General features: G+C 32.4%; 2 protein-coding genes across 4 annotated transcripts; one reads left to right on the forward strand and one right to left on the reverse strand.

Moving 5' to 3' along the window:
* Positions 1-3,781: 3,781 nt before the first annotated feature.
* Positions 3,782-7,897, reverse strand: LOC129904188 (uncharacterized). The gene is made up of 4 exons (XM_055979728.1): positions 7,456-7,897; positions 6,580-6,831; positions 6,375-6,475; positions 3,782-4,619 (listed from the first exon to the last, which is right to left on the reverse strand). Exons 1-4 carry the CDS (start codon positions 7,788-7,790, stop codon positions 3,940-3,942), a joined length of 1,368 nt encoding a protein of 455 aa, XP_055835703.1. The 5' UTR covers positions 7,791-7,897; the 3' UTR covers positions 3,782-3,939.
* A 4,229-nt stretch (positions 7,898-12,126) lies between these two features.
* On the forward strand, positions 12,127-18,611 carry LOC129904376 (uncharacterized). Of its 3 annotated transcripts, none has more exons than XM_055979941.1 (13): positions 12,127-12,332; positions 12,766-12,893; positions 14,025-14,133; positions 14,651-14,732; positions 14,803-14,873; positions 15,519-15,560; positions 15,835-15,959; positions 16,245-16,362; positions 16,508-16,574; positions 16,682-16,866; positions 16,952-17,057; positions 17,802-17,888; positions 18,279-18,611. In XM_055979941.1, exons 1-13 carry the CDS (start codon positions 12,199-12,201, stop codon positions 18,384-18,386), a joined length of 1,362 nt encoding a protein of 453 aa, XP_055835916.1. In that variant the 5' UTR covers positions 12,127-12,198; the 3' UTR covers positions 18,387-18,611. The 3 variants fall into 3 exon arrangements, with proteins under 3 accessions (XP_055835916.1, XP_055835917.1, XP_055835918.1); XM_055979942.1 differs by having other exon boundaries at positions 16,266-16,362; XM_055979943.1 differs by having other exon boundaries at positions 16,269-16,362.
* The last annotated feature ends 2,119 nt before the right edge of the window (positions 18,612-20,730 follow it).

A 20,730-nucleotide genomic window follows, 5' to 3' on the forward strand; every position in this document is an offset into this window, starting at 1 on the left:
TTGCTATAAATAGTAATAAATAAATAAAATATCGCTAAAATCAGTAATTATTTATTAAAAGATATTTTCCCGATAATTTTTTCGACTATATATCTATCTATGTGCTTGCCCCGATTCAACGCCTTCAACAAAATTCAATAAGTCGTATCAACCATTTATTTTAAAAAATCAAAGATTTAATCATCTATTCTACCATATATCAATTCCCCACACTCGGCGTTGTATTGGCAGATTATAATATGTTACTCACCTTATTTTGCTTTGTTGAGTCAAATGTTATGACCCATCATCATGCCACATAAGCGCCACTAAGTGCTGAATGTCACAAAGTTGTCCATGTGAAAGCCTTACATAGGAAAAAAAATATTAGTCCATAGTGGAAGGTTCTAGAGACATATGGAGAATTTCCTTGGAAGACTTTAGAATTCCATGAATTTGCATGGAAAGTCATTAGAATTCTCTAGTTGTGTAGAGAAGTCTAGAAGAGAGACTAGTTTGTAAATATGGAAGGACTTGTGTAGTAATTTTTATTTACACTTAAACATCTTAGGAGTAGTATAAATAGAAGGGGTCATTCATTTGTAAATCATCCAGAAATCAAGCAATCAAGTATTCTTTCAAGCAATACAAAAGCTTTCTTCAAAAAAACTCTCTTGTCTTTCTTACAATCTAGCATTTCCTTAGCGATCTAGTCTTAAAGGCTTACTTAAGCTTACAAGATCGTGAAAGATTCGTGAGTAAGTTGTCAAGTGCCGCACGAAGGTCTTAGTCTAAGTCTAAGTCCGTGACACAAAGGCCTACAAAAATAACCTTTCTACCTCTCCTCTTCCTAGACCCCACTTGTAGTAATATACTGAGTATATTATTGAATATTTGTCAAATTAATCTTGGGGTCTAACTCACATCTTAAATTGCCCGAGTTTTATAAGGAGATTAGGGTTCTAATCCCTCACCGATGTGGGATTCATTCCATTCACCACCCCCTCACGTATAGATTCAAGCATTTTTTTTTATCTAGATTCCATTGTCCGTTGGTGCGTTCACATTCATGGCGGAGGTATTCCTCCCCCACAATTCTCCAGACCCTGTGGGATCACATCGAATTGGGTTTGATTTTGATACCATGTCAAATTAAATTTTTATCTAATTCACACTTCAAAAATCAATTTAAAGAGAGAATGATTGTCCAAACTTTATAAGAAAACCCAGACTTCTCATCCTTTACTGATGTGAGGTTCATTTACAATTTTATTTTATGTGATCTAAGTAATTGTTAGATATATTTTTTACATCAAATAAATAAATGCTCTATGAGTGACAGCTCAGTTAACAAAAGAAGTATGAGTATTTATTTTAACAATAAAGAACAGATTGCCAGAATGGTCGATACCTGTACAACACTGAATTAATGTGAATCTCAGTTTTCAAAAATCAAAATATAAGGAGGGAGACGTACTAAGTTTCCATTTCAAACTACACAATTTAATACCCATCATTTATCACCATTTAAAATAAGCAAATGCAAGATATTCAGTGATCTTCATTAATAATTAATAATTATGTATTGCAACGAGGGGGTGAAAACCAAGGACGACGACTCTCATCTATTTTGCATTCTCCAATGTAAATAAAAGCAAAAATGTTTTGAACTTTACTAAATTTTTTAGTGGAAAATTTAATAGAAAAATATTGAATTTTTAGTGTCGGTTATCAATCAAAATCAAAATCAAATCAACTTAATCGATTTTAAAATTCTCAAAATCAAACCAAATCAATTATAATATACATTTATTGGTTTGGTTGTTATCGATTTTGATTTAGTTTGGTTCGTTATTTGGTTATTAACTATACATAAAAATATAAAAGCAATGATAAATTCAAAACGGGGAAAAAGTGACAACTAAATTTATTGTGAATAAGGCTTCAAAATTTACCATTTTGGCCTAGAAGGAAGAAACAATGATATTTCTAGTCCCACCAAGAATTGTCATAGACATTCATATACATGAAATCAATAAGATAAATATTCTCATTTTGAGCAATTTTTGCTTTCATAAATAGATTAAAAGTAAAATTTGATGAAAACATATATAAGATCTTTAAAAATATTTGTAAACATAATATATTATGTAGGTATAATTATAAAATATATGTATAGAATTTGTCGGTTTGCTTCGGTTATTTTTTCAATTTTTTCAAATAAAACCAAACTCAAACCAAACACTATCGGTTTTTAAAAAACTAAAACCAAATCAAACCAAACCCAAATAAAATTGATTTATTTAATCGATTTGGTTTGATTTTTCAGTTTGGATTGATTTTTATCCAAACTGTGAACACCCCTAAGTGTGAGTAATTCTCACATTATGAGTTAATTTTTAAAATTGAGTTAAATTCAAAATTTATTTAATTTTATCATAATATATCAGAATCAGAATCAGATCATTCGCAATTATTAATTTACCCGATATTAAGCCCATATTATATTATCAACGTTTTGATTGGCAGGCCCCGGACATGCAAGTATATTGAGTTTTCCACATCAATTATGAACGAGGAACTTGGTCTCCTTGCATATAATTTTTCATCATCTCATAAATAAAATTTTTGAAGTTGAATTAGTTTTAGAAGTCCATTTTTATTATTACTCAAAACTCCTACTTTAATTGATGTTAATAAACTATTGAAATGATAGTCAAAAGGAAGAAAAAAAAAAGTACTAGCAAGTAGCAAGTAGCAATTCTGTATAAGCAATAAGTAAATTTTAGTTCATCACTGCAGTCAAAGTGTTATCATCCCTTTTCTATTCTAAAGTTCAATTAATTTTGCAGTGGTCCCAATATTGACCCCACGTGCCCTTCCAGCTCATCCATTAATAACATCATCACACAAAGAAGGAAAAAAAAACATTTATGTGATTGATTGATTCATGCGATTACTACTACAACTTTTTTCCTTAATTTTGGTAGCTCTACGCGACAACAATTATATATTCAATCTAGTCACAATAAAATAAGTTTAGTAGTATAGTATATGCATATTTTATTTTTATCTATAATTTAGAGATAAAATAATTGTTTTTGATAAATTCTTACTTAAAGTAGTCCAAAAAATGTAATGATTGTAAAGCATAACAAAGAACGTTGAACACTAACTATAACAAAACAAACTTTTTCCCTTAATTTTGGTAACACTAGGAACTGTAATTAATTATCAATCAATTAGGTACTACTTCAATAAAATTATCATCATCATATTGTCTTCTTTTTTGACTCATTTCTGGCCCCAACTCTGTAGATATTATCCACAGTTCAAAGCTATCCTTTGAGTACTATAATGCTTCCTTTACCCTACTTCTATCCATATCATTCAGTTTCTTTACCTTTATCTGTTGCAGCTTTAGAAGAAGAAACGTAAACCTTGAATTGAAAGAAACGAGATTAAGTTTTGTGCATTAATATATAATTTTTCTAATAAGCCTGATATGATAATTTTAAAAAATAAGAGTAAGCTGGTATAACCGATTAATTAAATTGATACGAAGATATAACCTTTTTTTTTGCGCTATAATTAATATTTATAACTTAAAGGGGTAACAGATATTGACATAGAAAATGACAAGTTAAATGTAGAAGGACGCCAATTTTTTCAAGCATACATTGAGGGGTCATATTTTAAGATATTTATTATGGTACAGTTGGGTAGCTCAACTTTTAAAACATCAATGTATTTACTCACCTTCAATAAACTAACAGTATGTGAAAAAAAGGCAAATAAATATGTACAAAAATCGTAGTTGGATCAGCATTACCTCAGGGGTGTTAAAAAATTTTAACCAACCCGAAATTAGTTACATAAATTTAAGGACACGACAAAAAAGAAACAACAAACTAAACCGTACAAACAGCTCAAGTACAAATACAAAAAAAAAACGTAAGCCTAAGATTCCAATGCTTCGTATATCACGACAAAGCATGGAAGTATAGCCCTTGGATTAAATACGTATAATTCCTCGAGATTCGAGTAGATCCCAGCGTATCCACCTACTGAATCGTATACGGTTGAACCAGCAGCCGACAAGCCTGAACCAGAGCCAGAGCCAGAGCAATTCTCCTCCTCCACCGTGGGAGAAGCTACCACATCCTTTGCCGTCTGCTTGACTCTACCGGCAATGACCCGACACACGACCATCGCCCTACGTCGGGCCGTACCGCTACCGAGACAATCATGGGCCCGCCCACTACTAGCAGTTGTGCAGACCCCATTAGTTTTGTTTCCTTGAAAGCCGTGGCGTATGGTAGTGCAGACTCCGCAGCCAGGTACGGAGCCACACAAGCTGGACGAGCCACGTGCACCGAGGGAGCACGTAAGGCTCGTGCAGTAAAATCTAAGCAGTTCATTTCCATCAGCGGCGCATCTTGGGTTTTTCTTTCCTGTGGCGACTGCATGTATCTTCACGGCGTCCCTGCAGTCCTCGAACCGTTGGATCGTGCGTTTGGTGTTGTGGACTTTTAATATCCGTTCGATCTTGCAGATTGGATTGTCCTTTTTGAGCCAGCTTGATTTGAAGATTATCTCCACTATGTTACGGCTTGAATCTGCCGGACCCAACTCCGACACTGAAAATAATATTATATAAAAGAATTAATGTAAATAGTTGTCGTCCAATTACTTAAATTAAAATTAACTCGCAAACATATAAAATATGTATAATCCATATTGAATATGTAATATATACCTATCGGCTAAGAAAAATAAACAGTAAATTCAATTGGTTATATTTTACAACATTATAAATTGTCATGTTACTTAAAAGTAAATACGTGATAAGTTTTAAAATAGAACCATACTCTATAATATATAATATTTTATTATAATAGTTAAATTTTTTTATAAAGTAATTTTCATCATATTATATATTTTTTATAATAGAATTTCGCTATAGTAATCAATAAAATCAACAAATTGAGCCTTAATTACGATCAATTATATGATTTTTTATTTTTATTTTATTTTATTCATGTCAATTTCAATATTCGACACTAATATGCGAACAAAAAACGAAAAAAATATTAATGGGGACTCACTTCTAGTTGGTAAGATATCAAATCTTACAGACCAACCAGCAACCAATTATGGGTGTTATATAATGTTATTAACTAATTATGAAATTATTTAGGAATAAACTATTCCAGAATTAGTACTATGATACATAATTAGAACTCAAATAGCTAAACAAGATAAGAAAACATTTTTTATTAAGTGGAGTGGACTACCAAATGCTTGATAATTCATAGACAAGTAATATCTCAGTATAAAAGATTCGATTCTTTCTTAGGTATGCATTAATTCTTAATTAAAAACAAAAGAAAATAATCTTCAACATTATCAAACTAAAAAGATATTAATTGTAGTATGAGTTATTTAGGGTGTCATGTTGTCGGTGTGGAATATGATAGATAAAATAAAATAAAATTATAGTCAATTTCTCCACGTAATACTGTATAGTTCTTTTCGATTTTATGAAGAGGTAGTTGGCAAATATTACTAGATGGTCCTTAAAATATCAAGTGGTCCATATAAAAAAGGCAAAGTATTTATTGGGGGTTTCAACCAATGTATCACAAAAATATATTTAACATTTAAAGTACATTACATTTTGTTTCATTTTTAAATGGACAAAGTCCCATGGCTAAAAATTGCATTAACAATTCCGTTTTGCCTCCACTAACACAATTTGAACTTTGCCTAAAATAACTCAAAGCTTAAATGTTGTCTAAAGCTTGTCTCCTTTATACAAGATTGAAATCATGCTTTTTCTAGGATAAATATGACCAAATTAAGTACTTAAAAAATCATTTTCTTCTATACATGAAAGCAAGAAAACCAAGTAATTAGAAATGAGAAAATTACACATTTGATCACTCAATCAAAAATATCTAAATTCGCTAGTCAATTTACATATATAATGTGTATGTATTATATATCCATCGACTATATTTTTCTTGATCGGACTAGCTTTATGTTACTTTTCAAAAAAACCAGATTTTCCACAGCCCCTGAAGCCCCCCCCCCCCTCCCCCATACCAAACAAAAGGAATACGAGTAATAAATAGGGGGGGGGGGGGGAATGTAACACAAAGGATTTAACATATAGACACGAATAATATACATATTTTGATACTATTAAGTGTAAATATTTTACTTGTGTTATATGTTTTTCAGGGTACTAAATATACAAGTTTTTTATGGACAATTATTTATACTTATTTTAAGGGATTTAATAGTATAAAAATAAAGTTATATTATCAATATATTTAAAATATGAGGTATTTGAGATTTTTCCAATATAAACAAGAAAATAAAATATTTACCAGCATGCTTAACTGCTTGATGATGTTCTAAGCTCTCAATTTTTGGGAAAACTTCTCCACATTCTGGACATGCACATATTGTTGACCTTGGTAAAGGGTACCTATAAATTTATATTTTAATTATTATTTTCACTCATTAATTTATAACCAAGATTATTAATCACAAATAAATTAATGTATTCTAAAATGAAAAATTAAAATATACCTGCTAGGATCAACTATCATGTGACACTCATAACATCCAGAAAGCTTACGAAATTGCATGCCTCTTGATGAAGTAGTGTACGTGGAGCTACCACCACCGTTTGATCTAGCAACAGACCTCGAACTTGAAGATGAAGGGCCATGATGAGAAGTTTTATTCTTGCTTAGAAGACGAGTTTCTTGGCCTAAACTGCTACTTTCTGGGGAATTATCAGCTCTATGTACCACTCTTGTGTTGCCATGTACAACATCTCTGATATCGAGACATAATATAATTAAATAATTAAAACTATATGAGTAATTTTTCCTAACAACGTAAATTTGGGTAAAGTTCACGAAAAACCACTTTTCGGTCAATGAAATTAAGACACAATCATTGTTATAGAGTTTCAAATTTTAAGAATAATATTCTAAGACATTATTCTGAAGTTTAGATCATAGATTTGGTTGGTTGAGTGTGCTTTTGCATAAAAAAGATCTTCGAACAAATATTGAATCGAAAAGAGAAAGGAGGAAATACTAAAATCTAAGTGCATATGGTAGAGACTTTATATCAGATTCTTCGACTTGATCAATGCATGTACGAATCATAAAAAACTATATGAACAAATGTTATTTCTATCTTAAATTTTTATTTGAGATGTTGGCGCAATTTAACATAGTACAAAAGGCTCCGGGTTCAAATTTTAAAAAAAAATCCATATATTTTATCCATGAAAAAAGAATGAGGTCGCACATCATAGGTAAAATATTTTTATATATAAATAGTAGATGTTGAACCAGTTCACTTAGTTCGTGTGTCAGCTTCTTTAAATTTTGATTGCTTATTGAAAATCCTGGCTCGGACTGAGGGGCAATATAATTAAGTAATTAATACCTGAAAGTGCATATGGAACTGCAAGAACTCAACTTGGAATAAGCTCCAACAGCAGCAGCAGAGGAAGAAGGGTTCTTGGAAGCAGGATCATGAACAGTTGAGTTTTCAATCTGTTTGCAAGTCAATAAGTTCTTCAATTGATCCCATGAAGATGGCTGTTTTTGTTTCTCCTTGTTCTGTTTTTGCTGTTTTTTCCTCCTCTTACAAGGTTGATTTTTTTGGGTATTTTCTGATGTTTCTGGTAAAAAAGTTAAGAGTGCCATCAAAAGCAGAGCAAGAAAATGGAAAAGAAACAGAGTAATTGTTGAAGAAGAAAAAGAAGTTCTCTTCTTCATAAGAGAAAAAGAGGAGATAGAGAGAGAAGTTTCTTCTAACTTTTCTATAGTAATGTAAAAGAGGGTGTAGTGTTTCTTTCTTTTTATCAATGGAGAGGGATCCAAGAAGGGCACAAGGAAGAAAAAAAAGTTGAGCTTCTTTACTATTTACTCCCTCTGCTGTATATAATATTCTGTTTGGTGCTTCTTTAGCATAAAATAATCATGATGCATTTGTCTTTTTCTATTTACTCCTTTGCTCCATGAATAGAGTAGTTTGTATTGAAATTTGATTAATTTAAATTTAAATGGTATATAATATATTAAAAGAAAAAAAATGCTCCTTATCACAAATTTCCATACTAAAATGCCAGACTTTTGGTTAATGTAGAATGATCATATCCATCACACTACGTTGCCTAAGGCTTATCAAAAAAAGCACTTCCTATTAAAAACCTTTTTCATACATAGAAGTCGAGACTTCTGTTTAAGGGAAGGATGAATAATTTAGATTTGTGCCACGTAAGGCCTATTAGAGGGAGAAGCACTCTCTATTGATTTTTTTTTCACATGCAAAATGTGAATCCGACGCTGTTCGTTAATGAAAATGATCATATCCATTCCACCACACAACTTGTGATGGTATATGTGGATTTATTTCCCTTTTTTGTCTTAATGTATAAATTAATCTATACTTAATCAAATTGATTTCCCCTTCTAATCTCAACCATTAATTCCATTAGATTTGACTTTGGCAAGACCGAGTGAACTGATAGTTGATCAACCATGGAGAAGTCTACACTATGAAGTGACTTGAATGTACATATTAAGCTTAAAAAATATAATGTTGACAGCCGGTTTAAGTTATTTCGTTTTAAAGAAAATTGCATTAAATTTAACACAAATATACACACTAAAGGCAACTTCAATTTTATATTTCTTTCCACATTTGTTTGTTTGTTTAATAAATTACTTTAAAACACTTTTATGGGCAGATTCATAGGACGTAACGTGCAATTTAATTTGTTACATTTTAGTCTATCATCTTATTTTTTCAAATAGCTCGTTTCATTTAATGTGAATCGTTACCACATACTGAGGTGATATGATATTATGATTTATTTTTTTTACGTTGTTAGTACATAAAAATAGTGATTTTTTCTCAATCGCGTACTCATGTACTCTATGCTTGGAGGGTTAGACCTCGCATGTGGAATGCTAGCTTAGAGAGTTAATTTAACTTGGATGTGGTTGTCATTGTGTGGTGCTATTTAGCTTTGCCACCTTACTTCATGTCTGAGCATCTAATAGTAGAGGCACATTTAGACGGGTTTGAACGACTTGAAATACGTATATACATGTCAAAAAAGAGGAAATAAATCTCAAAATGTGTAGGTATAATATAAAGATTACACACATTTCAAACCTACTAATTCTAAATTCTAAATTTGTCTCGTATAATAGTACCCGACTTCTTTATGTAGTCACACAATGCTCTCGAAAAGACGCATAAATTTAGTTGTTTTTTTTTGCGTAGAAAAGATCAAGAATCAATGCCTTTGAGTGTAAAAGAAGAGACTTTGAGAAAGAACAAATTATTAAGTCATTTTCCAATTTTTCACATTAGCTTTCACCACTTTATATATCTTATGGGATCACTCTCAAACTTTTGGAAGTTTCTCATTGTTTATACGGAAAAGGGTCTAAATTTCTTTTAAACAAAATGGTACAAAAATGACCCTCATCTATCTATTGAGCCTAAAATACCTTTGACATCCACATTTAGGTCCAAAAATGACATATTCTTTAACGGAAAAGGGCATTTTAGGCCCAATATATAGATGGCCGCCACGTGTTTAAAATGCCCTTTTCCGTTAAAGAAAAGACCATTTTTTTACCTAAAGGTAGATGACTAGATGTCAAGGGCATTTTACGCTCAATAGATGGATGAGGGGCTTTTTTGTAGTATTTCCAATAATGTAAGGGCATTTTAGGCTCTTTTCCGTTGTTTATATCTACGCACTTTCTCGTAGTTTGAAAATCTCTGGGTGCATTTTATAATGACGTAATTTAAGAAAATCAATGGACTTGATTAGTTTTCACAGAAATTTTTAATATTCTTTCTTGCCAATTAATTGATGGAGTCGCTCGGGTTTAATATCGACACAGTATTTTTCTAACAAGGCATAATATATAAACGTGTCTTTTAATTTGGTTTCATCTGGCATATATGTCCTCCAACTTTGAGTGTGCACAAATAGACACTTAAACTCGATAAAAATAATTAACAAGTAGACACACATGTTCTACATAATAATTCACGTGAGATACACTCGTCCTATATGAGACTCGTGAACGGAGGGAGTATATCTATGGGATCACTCTCAGACGTTTGGAAGCTTCTGAATGTTTATATGTACGCACTTTCTCCTTAGTTTGGAATGACTAGTCAATTCAATCCTCATAACACATGGTGGGTTTGATCCAGATTCCAATAATTAGCAAAATGAGAATTGATAAATGCCAAAAGAAAACACACATTTTGCCAAGAAAATCACTAGTAAACACTAACTGGGTGACTGACTTTTGTGAATGATTATTATTCTATGTATATATATCCATTCAGGTTCCCTCAAATTCAACAAATTGCCTCTATCTTTTCAGTACAAATTTCCAGAAAAACATCCCTATTATAAGTCCACATTGTCTTCCTATCTCTTTAACCACTATAGGGTTTTAGGCACTTAGCAACATGTGAAATTGGAACATGCATTGCCTATAGATCTAGACAGCTTGCATTTAAGTGGATGGCCAGCAGATAAACACAAAAGCTAAGGAAAAATACTTAACTAAATATTTGTTCACTAATTAAATAATTATAATTGCTTAGTGTTTTTTTTCACAAGTAAAATATGATAAATCAGTGCAAAAAATATCTCGTGTTCATGCATGAACGTCTCCTAAGGGTGTCATTGTAGGCAACATACTTATTCCTGCTCAAACATCATTGGTAGCTGATTCCACACGACTCGATATCATCATTAGGGGAGGATTGCACCCTAATGAGGTTAATGTAGGCAGTATATCTTGACGTAAGAATTCATAGTTATCCTCCAACCCGAACTCGTGATTCTATAAGTCATACTGATACAACTTTACTATTATTTCAAGACTCCCCCTTATAGATATTATTTTCTATGTATTATCGTTTTTTTTAATCAAATTAATTTTAAAAAAGGAGAGAATCTTAACGGGAGTGGTTAGAAGTCAGATGTTGATTTGGCCAACCATTCACCAAGGAGAGATATTGCAGAAGGTGTTCCCTTGTCGTCCCAAAATATGCGGACCTGTTCACCATTTCTTTTTTCTCATCTCATCTCATCCACACACAACACAATTGTTAATTAATTCACTCATGGACACTATATATAAACAACTTTTTTTCAAAAAAAAAGAAAAGAGTTTCGAATTGTATATAGTGATCATAATGCAAATATTTTATATATTATCAATATAATTCAATATGTCATAATATATTACTTATTACCCCATTCTCTTGATAATAACATATTTAATTATTGTCACAACCACCAATGCCAACTCTTTTGCAGGTATCAACAGATTTAATACCAGTCTAAACATTTAATTTTCATTTGTTTATATGATGCATGTATATTTCAAGAATATACCCTAAATTCCTATAAGAAAAAGATATAACGGATGAAAGTGAATCTAGTTTTTATTATTATCAAATTTCATATAAAATAGTTTGATTTAGAATGGAATCGATCAAAAAATGATTTGATCCGAATACATTTCTCCCTTCACAAACAATAACACTTGATATTTTATGATTACATATGCATATAAATACATAAAAAAATTATCATATTATGATATTCAATGTGTCAGTATATTAAAAATAATCGAATTCAATAAATTGAGTATATAATCAATAAATAAATTCTCGCTGAACATATACTAACATTTACTAAACAAAACATTAGATACAAGTTGGATTGAAATAAGTCTAGATCTAACATAAATTGAGTTGACCCTTAGTATGATGTTGACTTACATTGGGTTTGATGTCAATTAGAAGTCAAACATCATAAAATATGGGGGTTCACTGATACTATAAAAACTTTTGAGGATATTTGACCAAATACCTAAAGTTTAGAGGGGGCAAGTTGAAATTTCCCCATTCATAAATTATCCCCAAACTTAAGCCCCTGAAAATCCACTACTGTGTTACCCAAATTTTCATTTATTTAAATTACGGTCCCTCTTCTGTAAATTACAATTAAACCCCTCTTTTAGGGTTCTAGGGTTTAAACTAACAGAGAACTGAAGCTTATAGTGTAACTTTCTTCCCTACTGCTTCATCCAATGCTTAAAGATTGAATTTTTAGCAGCAAAAAACACTAAAATGTCGATTAATAAAGCAGTTGATGAAGATTTGAATCAAAATCATAACAGTAGATTAACTTATGAAGGTTGCAATGTATTGCTTGACATCAATGACGGGGACCGTTTAGTTTTTTCTCGTCTTACTGCTGCCTCGTAAGTAATTATGACCGATTTTTTAGTTTGCTGCATTTAGTGATAGATAGGAGGTTGTGTAGGTAGTAATGCGCTGTCTTGCTATCCGTCCATAGTTGTAGTATTGCTCATGTAGTTTTTTTTCGTTCAATTTCTGTTATTATCTGTTGTGTTTTTATACTTTGATTATCGTATTAGTTTGCTTTATTTATGGCTCATCATGCTTTCATTTTCATTACTTCTTTTTGGACTGTGTTGGATTGTTTTTCCTTGAGCTGAGGACTACACTGAGTATGTTGTTGTTGCATTTAGTTTTTTAAAAAGGATTTATATAGCTGGTTCTAACTAATTTGAAATTGAGATATAGTTGATTGATTTTTGTGAATAAAGAGGCAGTTCTTTTTTCTGGGTAATGGTTTTTTGGATTGATGGAGGAGTTGAAATGCTCATGCAGGACATTGAAAATTGGGAATAAGAAGTGTTCTCTTCAGCCTCTTATAGGGTGTCCATTCGGGTCTTTGTTTCAAGTGGAATCTGGAAAAGAAGGATCTTTTTTGACTCGTTTTGTTGAGAATGCAGAAGGTATTCTTCTGATTTAGCTTTTTAATCTGCTGTGAGTTCTGGTATCTCTGTTCTTTAATTTATTATTACTAAGCTTCTTCTACTTGGGGCGGTAGTCATTTCCTGGGAGTACTTAGTTATTGAAGTAGCCAATCACTAAAAAGGAAAGCCCAGTGCACTAAGCTACGCGCGCGTCCGAGGAAGGGCCGGATCATAAGAGTCTATCATACGCAGTCTTACCATGCATTTTTGCAAGTGGCTATTTCCAGAGCTTAAACAGTTAAACCCGTGACCTCTTGGTCACATGGCGAAACCTTACCAATTACGCCAAGACTCCCTTTCAAAGTAGCCAAATACTCATTTTTTTTAAAATGGTGGCAGACTAACAATATTATGCGTAATGTAATTATATAATATTACATATAATATGGCTAATTAGTCTATAATGTGTAATGTTATATAATTATAATCTCTATCTGAAGGATTCTAATGCTTGGCTTCCTTAGAAAAACACATCTTATCTTTGCTATGTATGGATCATCATCATCTTAGACTCTTTTAGACTCGGAGGAGCAAGCATGCTTATCACAACTTTTTTACTAAAGATTGAGGAAGATTATATGCAGGACTTATACTGCAGTTGATGATATTTTTACCTATGCGAATTACTTTCAGGGGTTACATTCTGTGGACCTTCCTGCCATATTGAACATACTCTGTTTTTGAATAGTGTCAAAGAATGAGCTCTTGCTTTCCATGAAGCATTCAAAACTTTTTCAGTAAAACCAGTATTAGTCTTCTTTTTAGCTTGTATTTATTCTATATAGTGTATTTCTTGCTTACTCTCCCCAAGCTTTTGGGAAAAATAACCGGTTGAAGCGGGACAAGAAGTTTAGGATATAGAGGTGGTATATAGTTCTTTGACCAAGCTATAGGCCAAACTAAATATTCTTATGCATCTCGTGTTCACAGGGCAGCCTGGTCACAAAGCATCCCGCATTCACGCTAGGTTCGGGGAAGGGCCGCACCCCTAGGACTGTGATGTAGATAGTCTATCCTTGTACATCTCGTGTTACTTTCTCTAATTGTTCTCTTCTCTTTTTAACGAATCATGTGGAATCGATAGTAACTTTTGTGCATTTTCATTATCAGGTAACGACCTTGAAGAAAAAGATGTGGATGGATCTAAAGACAACCGTGCAATTGTTGATAATAATACTGCTCAGAGTCTCACTAGTGAAGATATTGACGAGATGCGAAGGTGAGAGTTTGTCAGAGGTTCAGGGTTTTATGTGGTATTTTTATTTTATTTTAGTGGGCAGTTTCAAGAAATATGTGAGATACACCGGTGCACAAGCTTTTGTTTAAAAATTGTTAAAGATGCTCTGTTTTAGATGTATGGCAATAGTAACCGTGTATACTTTTCTTCCCCTCCCTCTGGGCAGGAAGGAGCTTATTTAGTGGATATTGATAATTTCTACTTTCAGTTAATTAGAAGGCCTCCAGGTTTGGTAACCACAAACTAGTTTGGAATGGTGGTATGCATCATCTGCTGCCGTTTCACTCTGTTTGGGCCAATTTCATTGAAATATTAACAGACAAATTAGAGGTTTTCTGAATCTAGAATTTTTTCTAGATCTAGATTATAATTTCTTATGATATGTTTGAACAAAATTTTGGTTACAAAAGAGTTCTCTTAAGCAAAAGAAAAAGCTGTAAGATTCTTAGGTCTTCTTTTAGCAGTTTTGAAGAGAAGTATTAATCTGACTATGTTGCAGGCAGGGAGCAAAAGGGGATGAAATAGTTGAAGCACTCATTGCAAACAGTGCAACTTTTGAGAAGAAGACATTATTTTCACAAGTGAGCTTGGCATTTTTGGTGTTGATTAGTTTTTCTTTGAGAAAATATGCTGACCTATCAGTGTTTGCAGGAGAAGTATAGGGTTAAGAAACAGAAGAAATATGCACCTCGAGTACTGTTGAGGCGTCCCTTTGCACGAAGGTACACTCCTGCCTTTAAATTTCCTTTTGTTATTCTGGAGATCTCTTTAGACGTACTACTTCCCGATTTTTCTTCATCTATAACTTGATCTTTGGAGAAGGGGAGGGGGGAGACAAGATTGGATAATGTTTTTACTGCATGTCTTTTATCATAGCTTAGGAACTAAACTCTTAAGAATGGTAACGTAATCAAAATTAAACAAGTTACTTTCATATACTGCAAAATGTAGCCCGACCACCCCAAGTGGAAGAAGGCAGTATTTCTTAGTTGACAATGATATCCAGGAACTGTCAATTTGTTGAAACTATGATATCCGCTGAAATAGTAAAACATTTTAGGGCTGGTGTGGACTGTGTTTCACGTTTTATGATTTTTTTTAAAATTCAGATGATGTTTTCGTTTCAAACTTTCAATCAATACATAATGGCAGTTTTGCATTAATTTCTAAGCACTGTTGTTCTTTAAGTCATATAAAATGATAGTTCTGCATTTAATTTCTGGACTTGAAATCCCCCAAGCGATTAGTGGTAATGTTAGTTATAGAAAGTCGTAATGCTACATTTGGTTTCTAGTTGCATATCCCCCAGTCTCTGTCTTCCTCGATCTTTTCTTTAATTTCTAACATATATATGTTACATTTTTCAGCATTTGTGAGGCCTACTTCAAGAAACATCCTGAAAAAATCGGGTAAATATGTTCTTTTCTTGTGTTTGATCAAATATCTTGATCTGTTGTTTTCTGGTTGTGATTATCTTTTTGATGAGGGAAAGAAGGATAGACTTTGATCACTTATTTAGAATCAGAAAATCTGATTTATTCTCCTTGATGTTATTAGTTGTTGTGGTCCAGGTGCTCATTGTAGTCTAATAGCCCTAAGTTTCATATCTTGTTCATCTTGCTTTGCATGATTCTGGGTTTTGGATACACGGGGGTTGATTTTATATTCTTTTGATTCCATCAGATTCATGCGAGTGGATGCACTATCTCTACTGCTCTGCTTGGGGAATGTTACTGCAAATGCAGATGTACTTGTAGTGGACATGCTCAGTGGTATTCTTACTGGTGCAATTGCAGAACGACTAGGAGGTATGCTTATTTGCTCTTCAATGTAGTTACATTAAGAACATCAACGGCTAATTGTGATCATTGCCTTATACACATAAAATTTGAGTATGCAACCTATACTATTGGAATTTGTATCATGTCTGTGGATTATTGCTATTGTTACTGATACTGATCATATGGTTGTCAATTTATCATGATGTACATGGTGCTGCTGATGCTTCATAGTTGTGAAACCATGTCGAACATGTTATAGACTTATAGTATTGTCAGATTCTATTAATTGCTATTTAGTTAATGTCTTCATAGTTTTCATGACAATGATATTAGCAGGTACTGGTTATGTGTGCAATACTTATCGTGGGTCGTCACCATATCCTGTCGATATCACAAGGATGTTTAATTTAAGTGATGAAATCTGTAAAAGGTACACTTCCCTTTGAAACGAAATAGAAAAATAACACAATTAGTACACAAGGGAAAAAATGTATATTTCAGTGGATAGCTTTTGTCTAAATATGTTTACTGCGTTGGTACTAACTATGATTTTTGCTGTTTGTCCACGGGTCTAGAATTGTGCATGCATCACTAACCGACCTGAATTCATTTGAAACTGGGGCTTCAGTGTCTGAGAGTCAGGTAAAATCAAATTGTAATATCAAAAGTTGATCCTTTTTTGGTGTAAATTGTTCTGTAATGCACGCGTGGATGTCTTTTAAACTTCTCTCTAAAACATGTTCCTGCAGGAAGAAACCTTACCCATCACTCATTCTGGCAGTGTAGAAGTTGGTGTGTCGGCTGAAGACGGTGGCATGGATATAGCACCTGAGGGAGTTCCTTCTCCAATAATCAGGCCTGTTAAATCTCTTAAAGCAGGTCAGAAAGCACCCCTCAAGTCCATCAAGTTATGGAAAGAAAATGGTTTCTCCAGGTTTGAATATAATCTGGGTTTTATTCTTTTCTCTGACACATTATATTGCTGCCTTCTATCTCATTTCCAATTTAATTTTTTTCAGCCTAATAATTGCTGCTCCGGAACTGGACCCATGGGGCATTATTAAAGAAGTGCTTCCTCTTTTATCATTTTCAGCTCCTTTTGCTGTTTATCACCAGTATGCTCAGGTGTTGTTCTTAGCTTGCCAATCTCATTTAATGTTCTTAGCCTGCCAGGCTGCTCATTTTTTATTTACACACAAGCCCTTTTCTTATTTACTTATGTAATAGCCCAACTTCTGCGTTCTTCATATGTGAAGAATAATTTTCCACGAATTAAGTTTAGATAGATATTTTCGATAGTAAAACCTTAACTTGTTGGATTTAGGCACCCTGTAGTGATCATGGTAGTAAGTCATCATCCTTTTTTCTGCTCTTTAATGTACAAAAGTAAATAAGTCAAAGAACTAAAACAGATTTTCAAAAGTATCATTCTCATCTTCCACTTGAGAGATACAAGCGTTCGAGAGGAGATCCTGCAATAGGATCCCGACACTGCTTATAGAGTCATGATGTCTTCGTCTACTTTCTATGTTGGTACCCCAATCACAGAAAAGGCTATGAAATTTATTTGCTATTGCATCTTCAATCATAAAAAAAACTATCTTGGTAGAATAACTTCATGTAAAATGTTTTCTTTTTTGGATGTTTCTGTTTCAAATAGACATTTTAAGCTTTGATGTAAATTCAAACTATAATTTTGACTAGAAATTGTAAAAATACTGCTTTCTCACATAAGCTGGCGCGGGTGGTGGGTAGGTGGGTTGGCTTGTGTGTCTTCTATTAAATCAGTAATTGGAGCCCACTCTTTGTTACATCACCTTTCCTTCTGTTGGAGAAGTAAGATAAAACAGATCCTTTGTTTAATTGCAGCCACTAGCTACGTGTATGCACAACCTACAGATTGAGAAAATGGCGATTGGCTTGCAAATTTCTGAACCTTGGCTACGTGAATATCAGGTTTGTTTTAATTAAACCCAAACCACCCCGAAAAAGGGGATCTCCCCACGTACATGATTACTTAACTTTATTTTTATTTGCATTCTCCAGCGGGATTCTGTCACGCAGATTATAGAAATTTAATAATAGCTCCATTTGAAGTTGTTTGACATGCATACACCTTTTTTTTTAACTGACAACTTTTTCTGTACTTGCTATCAGAATTCAGGAATTAAAGTCAGTAGGTTTATAAAATGAGTCTACTACACACACAAAAACATTACATGTTTTGCATGTGTGCTTATGGATCGAACCAAAAACATCGGGTTCAGTTGAACCTACTGAACCCACTCAGATCTGCCTCTGTTTACTAGCTTGTTAGTTGTGCCTGAATTACTTGTAAACATGCAGGTACTCCCCTCAAGAACCCATCCACATATGCAGATGAGCGCCTTTGGTGGTTATATACTAAGTGGCACGAAAATTTCTAGCAGTGACCCTGTTACCAGCTCCAACTAGGATAAATTTTGTTGGCATCTCTGTCTGCTTGGTTGTACATGTTGCTTGGCGATGCCATTTTCCTCGTTCGAGAATATTGTCTGTTAGAGTAGATGTAGGATTATCTTGTCTTTTGTCTGGGGCAGAAACAAGGTAACTCGTGTTGTACTTTTATTCATTGATTGATGTATGCTTGAATAAACAATTCTGTTAATTCAAAAGACTAAAAAGTCCCTTTTCCTCCTATTTTAGGTTATATAAGTATTTGAAGATTATGCTAGTGTTTGGTCGTAAATTTTGAAAATTTATCTTCAAATATATGTATGACGATCAGATTATGAAATATTTTCAAAAAACTGGCCCAGACTAGTTTTGGGGCACTTCTGCTCACAAAACTTTATTTTGTTTCCCAAGTATTTGAAACACTACTTTAAATTTTTAAAATCACTACTTCAAAAGATAAAGTTTACAAATTTCGAATTCAAACTCTATGGCCAAATAGGAGCTGAGGAGTATGTCAAAGAACTTTTTACCTTATATTGTTGCCCTTCTTTGAACAAACAATTGAAGTGTGTTTTGATGAAGAAATATAAAAATATAATATAACATTAACAATTATTCTTCAACTCCAAGCAAATCGGCTAGCGATATGAATCATTATTCTATTTATTTCTAGATATTAACAACAAAATAATTTATTTTACCACTAGAAGTTCTCTGCATTTTTTACTAGGGATCAATCCATTATGTAGCTTTTTACAAGTTCAATCGTATTTTTATATATATATTTTTCACACGAGAGATATTAAAGAATTTTGCACGTGCAAGTTCGTTCATATTAACAATTTAAAAAAGTGAGTTGTCAATTCATAATGAATCCACGTAATCTCATATGACTTGTTTAAGGATATTAAGGGGTGGAATAAATAAGAATATTTTATTATTTGAGATATTCAATGAAATTATTTTATCCATCTTTCGTGTGAAATAACTTATTCCACTGCTTTAATATAAATGATGAAATAAAATAAGTTTGAGATTAAAAAATATTCATTTTTCAAATATAAAATAAAATAATTTTATAAAATATTTTTAAAATTATTATTCTTATCTTACTAACCAAACGACCCGGAGCAGCAAGTTAACATGATGACGAGAGATTGTGCTGAGTGCCGCCTAGATTTTAAATCACGGCTTTTGAAATTCAAAAACCATGGTGTCGGTTCATCAACATGCTTGTAATAATCAAATGTCATATTTGTATGATCATAAAAATTTTAAAATTTATAGTATTAAGAAAGAAAGTTCAACTTAAATATTTTTTTAATTTAGAAAAATAGTATTCATTTAAAACAGATATGTCGTTCTCTTTGAAATAGAACAATTAATTAGGAAATGAAAACTTCCGATGGATTGTGTGAAAATTTCCATGAATACTTACCGACTGACTTAAATCTAGGAATTGTTACGCCTCAAGCAAGTTGAATAAAGATTACAACAACAAAAAAAAAAATCAGAATTTTGAGTTTTTTTCAAATAAATTTTAGCCCGTATGATCATTGATTATTATACACTCCACATTGATTAAACTTATTATTACATTCTATACTTTTTATATGCTCCCTCCGATTTATTTTACTTGTTATGTTTTGCCTCTTGTACTTCTTTTAAAAAATATCACTAACTAAAAGAATAATTTGACTAAATCACTAAAAATTAATTTTTTTATCTCACTTTAATACCCCTTTTTCACCACGTTGATTTCTCTCCACATTTATTAGCGTAAGAATAAAAGTGTAAAACGTAATTACTTCATTCACTTTTACTTGTCATGTTTTGTTTTCGATAGTTAAACTGCAGGAATTTTGGCGAACATTTTTAAGATGTATTTGGCATCATATTAATATGTCAATGGACTTTCAACTCCTCTATAACTACCTTGCCGCTAACATGATCACGAACGAAGACAGAGAATTGCGTAGTGTGAAATTTAACAATCTTAAAGCAACTTTAAAGTAAAAATGTCGCCTAACTACATGAAAAATGCAAGAAACTTTGAAATAGACATACGTAGATAACATTTTCCATCTTTTCCGATTTCGATAGGCATCCCGTCTTCACCCCATGATATTTGAGAGGACTTATTTGATTCCTAATCTTTCTTTCTTTCGCAAGTGACTTGAAAGCCATGTAGACGCTTTCAGAAGGTGTCAATTAACTTTTCTTTGCGACTTATAATATTTTTTATATGTTTTTTAAATATGTGAATTAATCTAATTCAATACAACTTTAAAAATTAATAAAATTAACTATGATAAAGTAAACGTAAACATAGTAATTCTATCTTTGATTTCTAAAATGTCAA

This window comes from Solanum dulcamara, chromosome 9, assembly GCF_947179165.1.
Source record: "Solanum dulcamara chromosome 9, daSolDulc1.2, whole genome shotgun sequence".
NCBI classification, from domain to species: domain Eukaryota; kingdom Viridiplantae; phylum Streptophyta; class Magnoliopsida; order Solanales; family Solanaceae; genus Solanum; species Solanum dulcamara.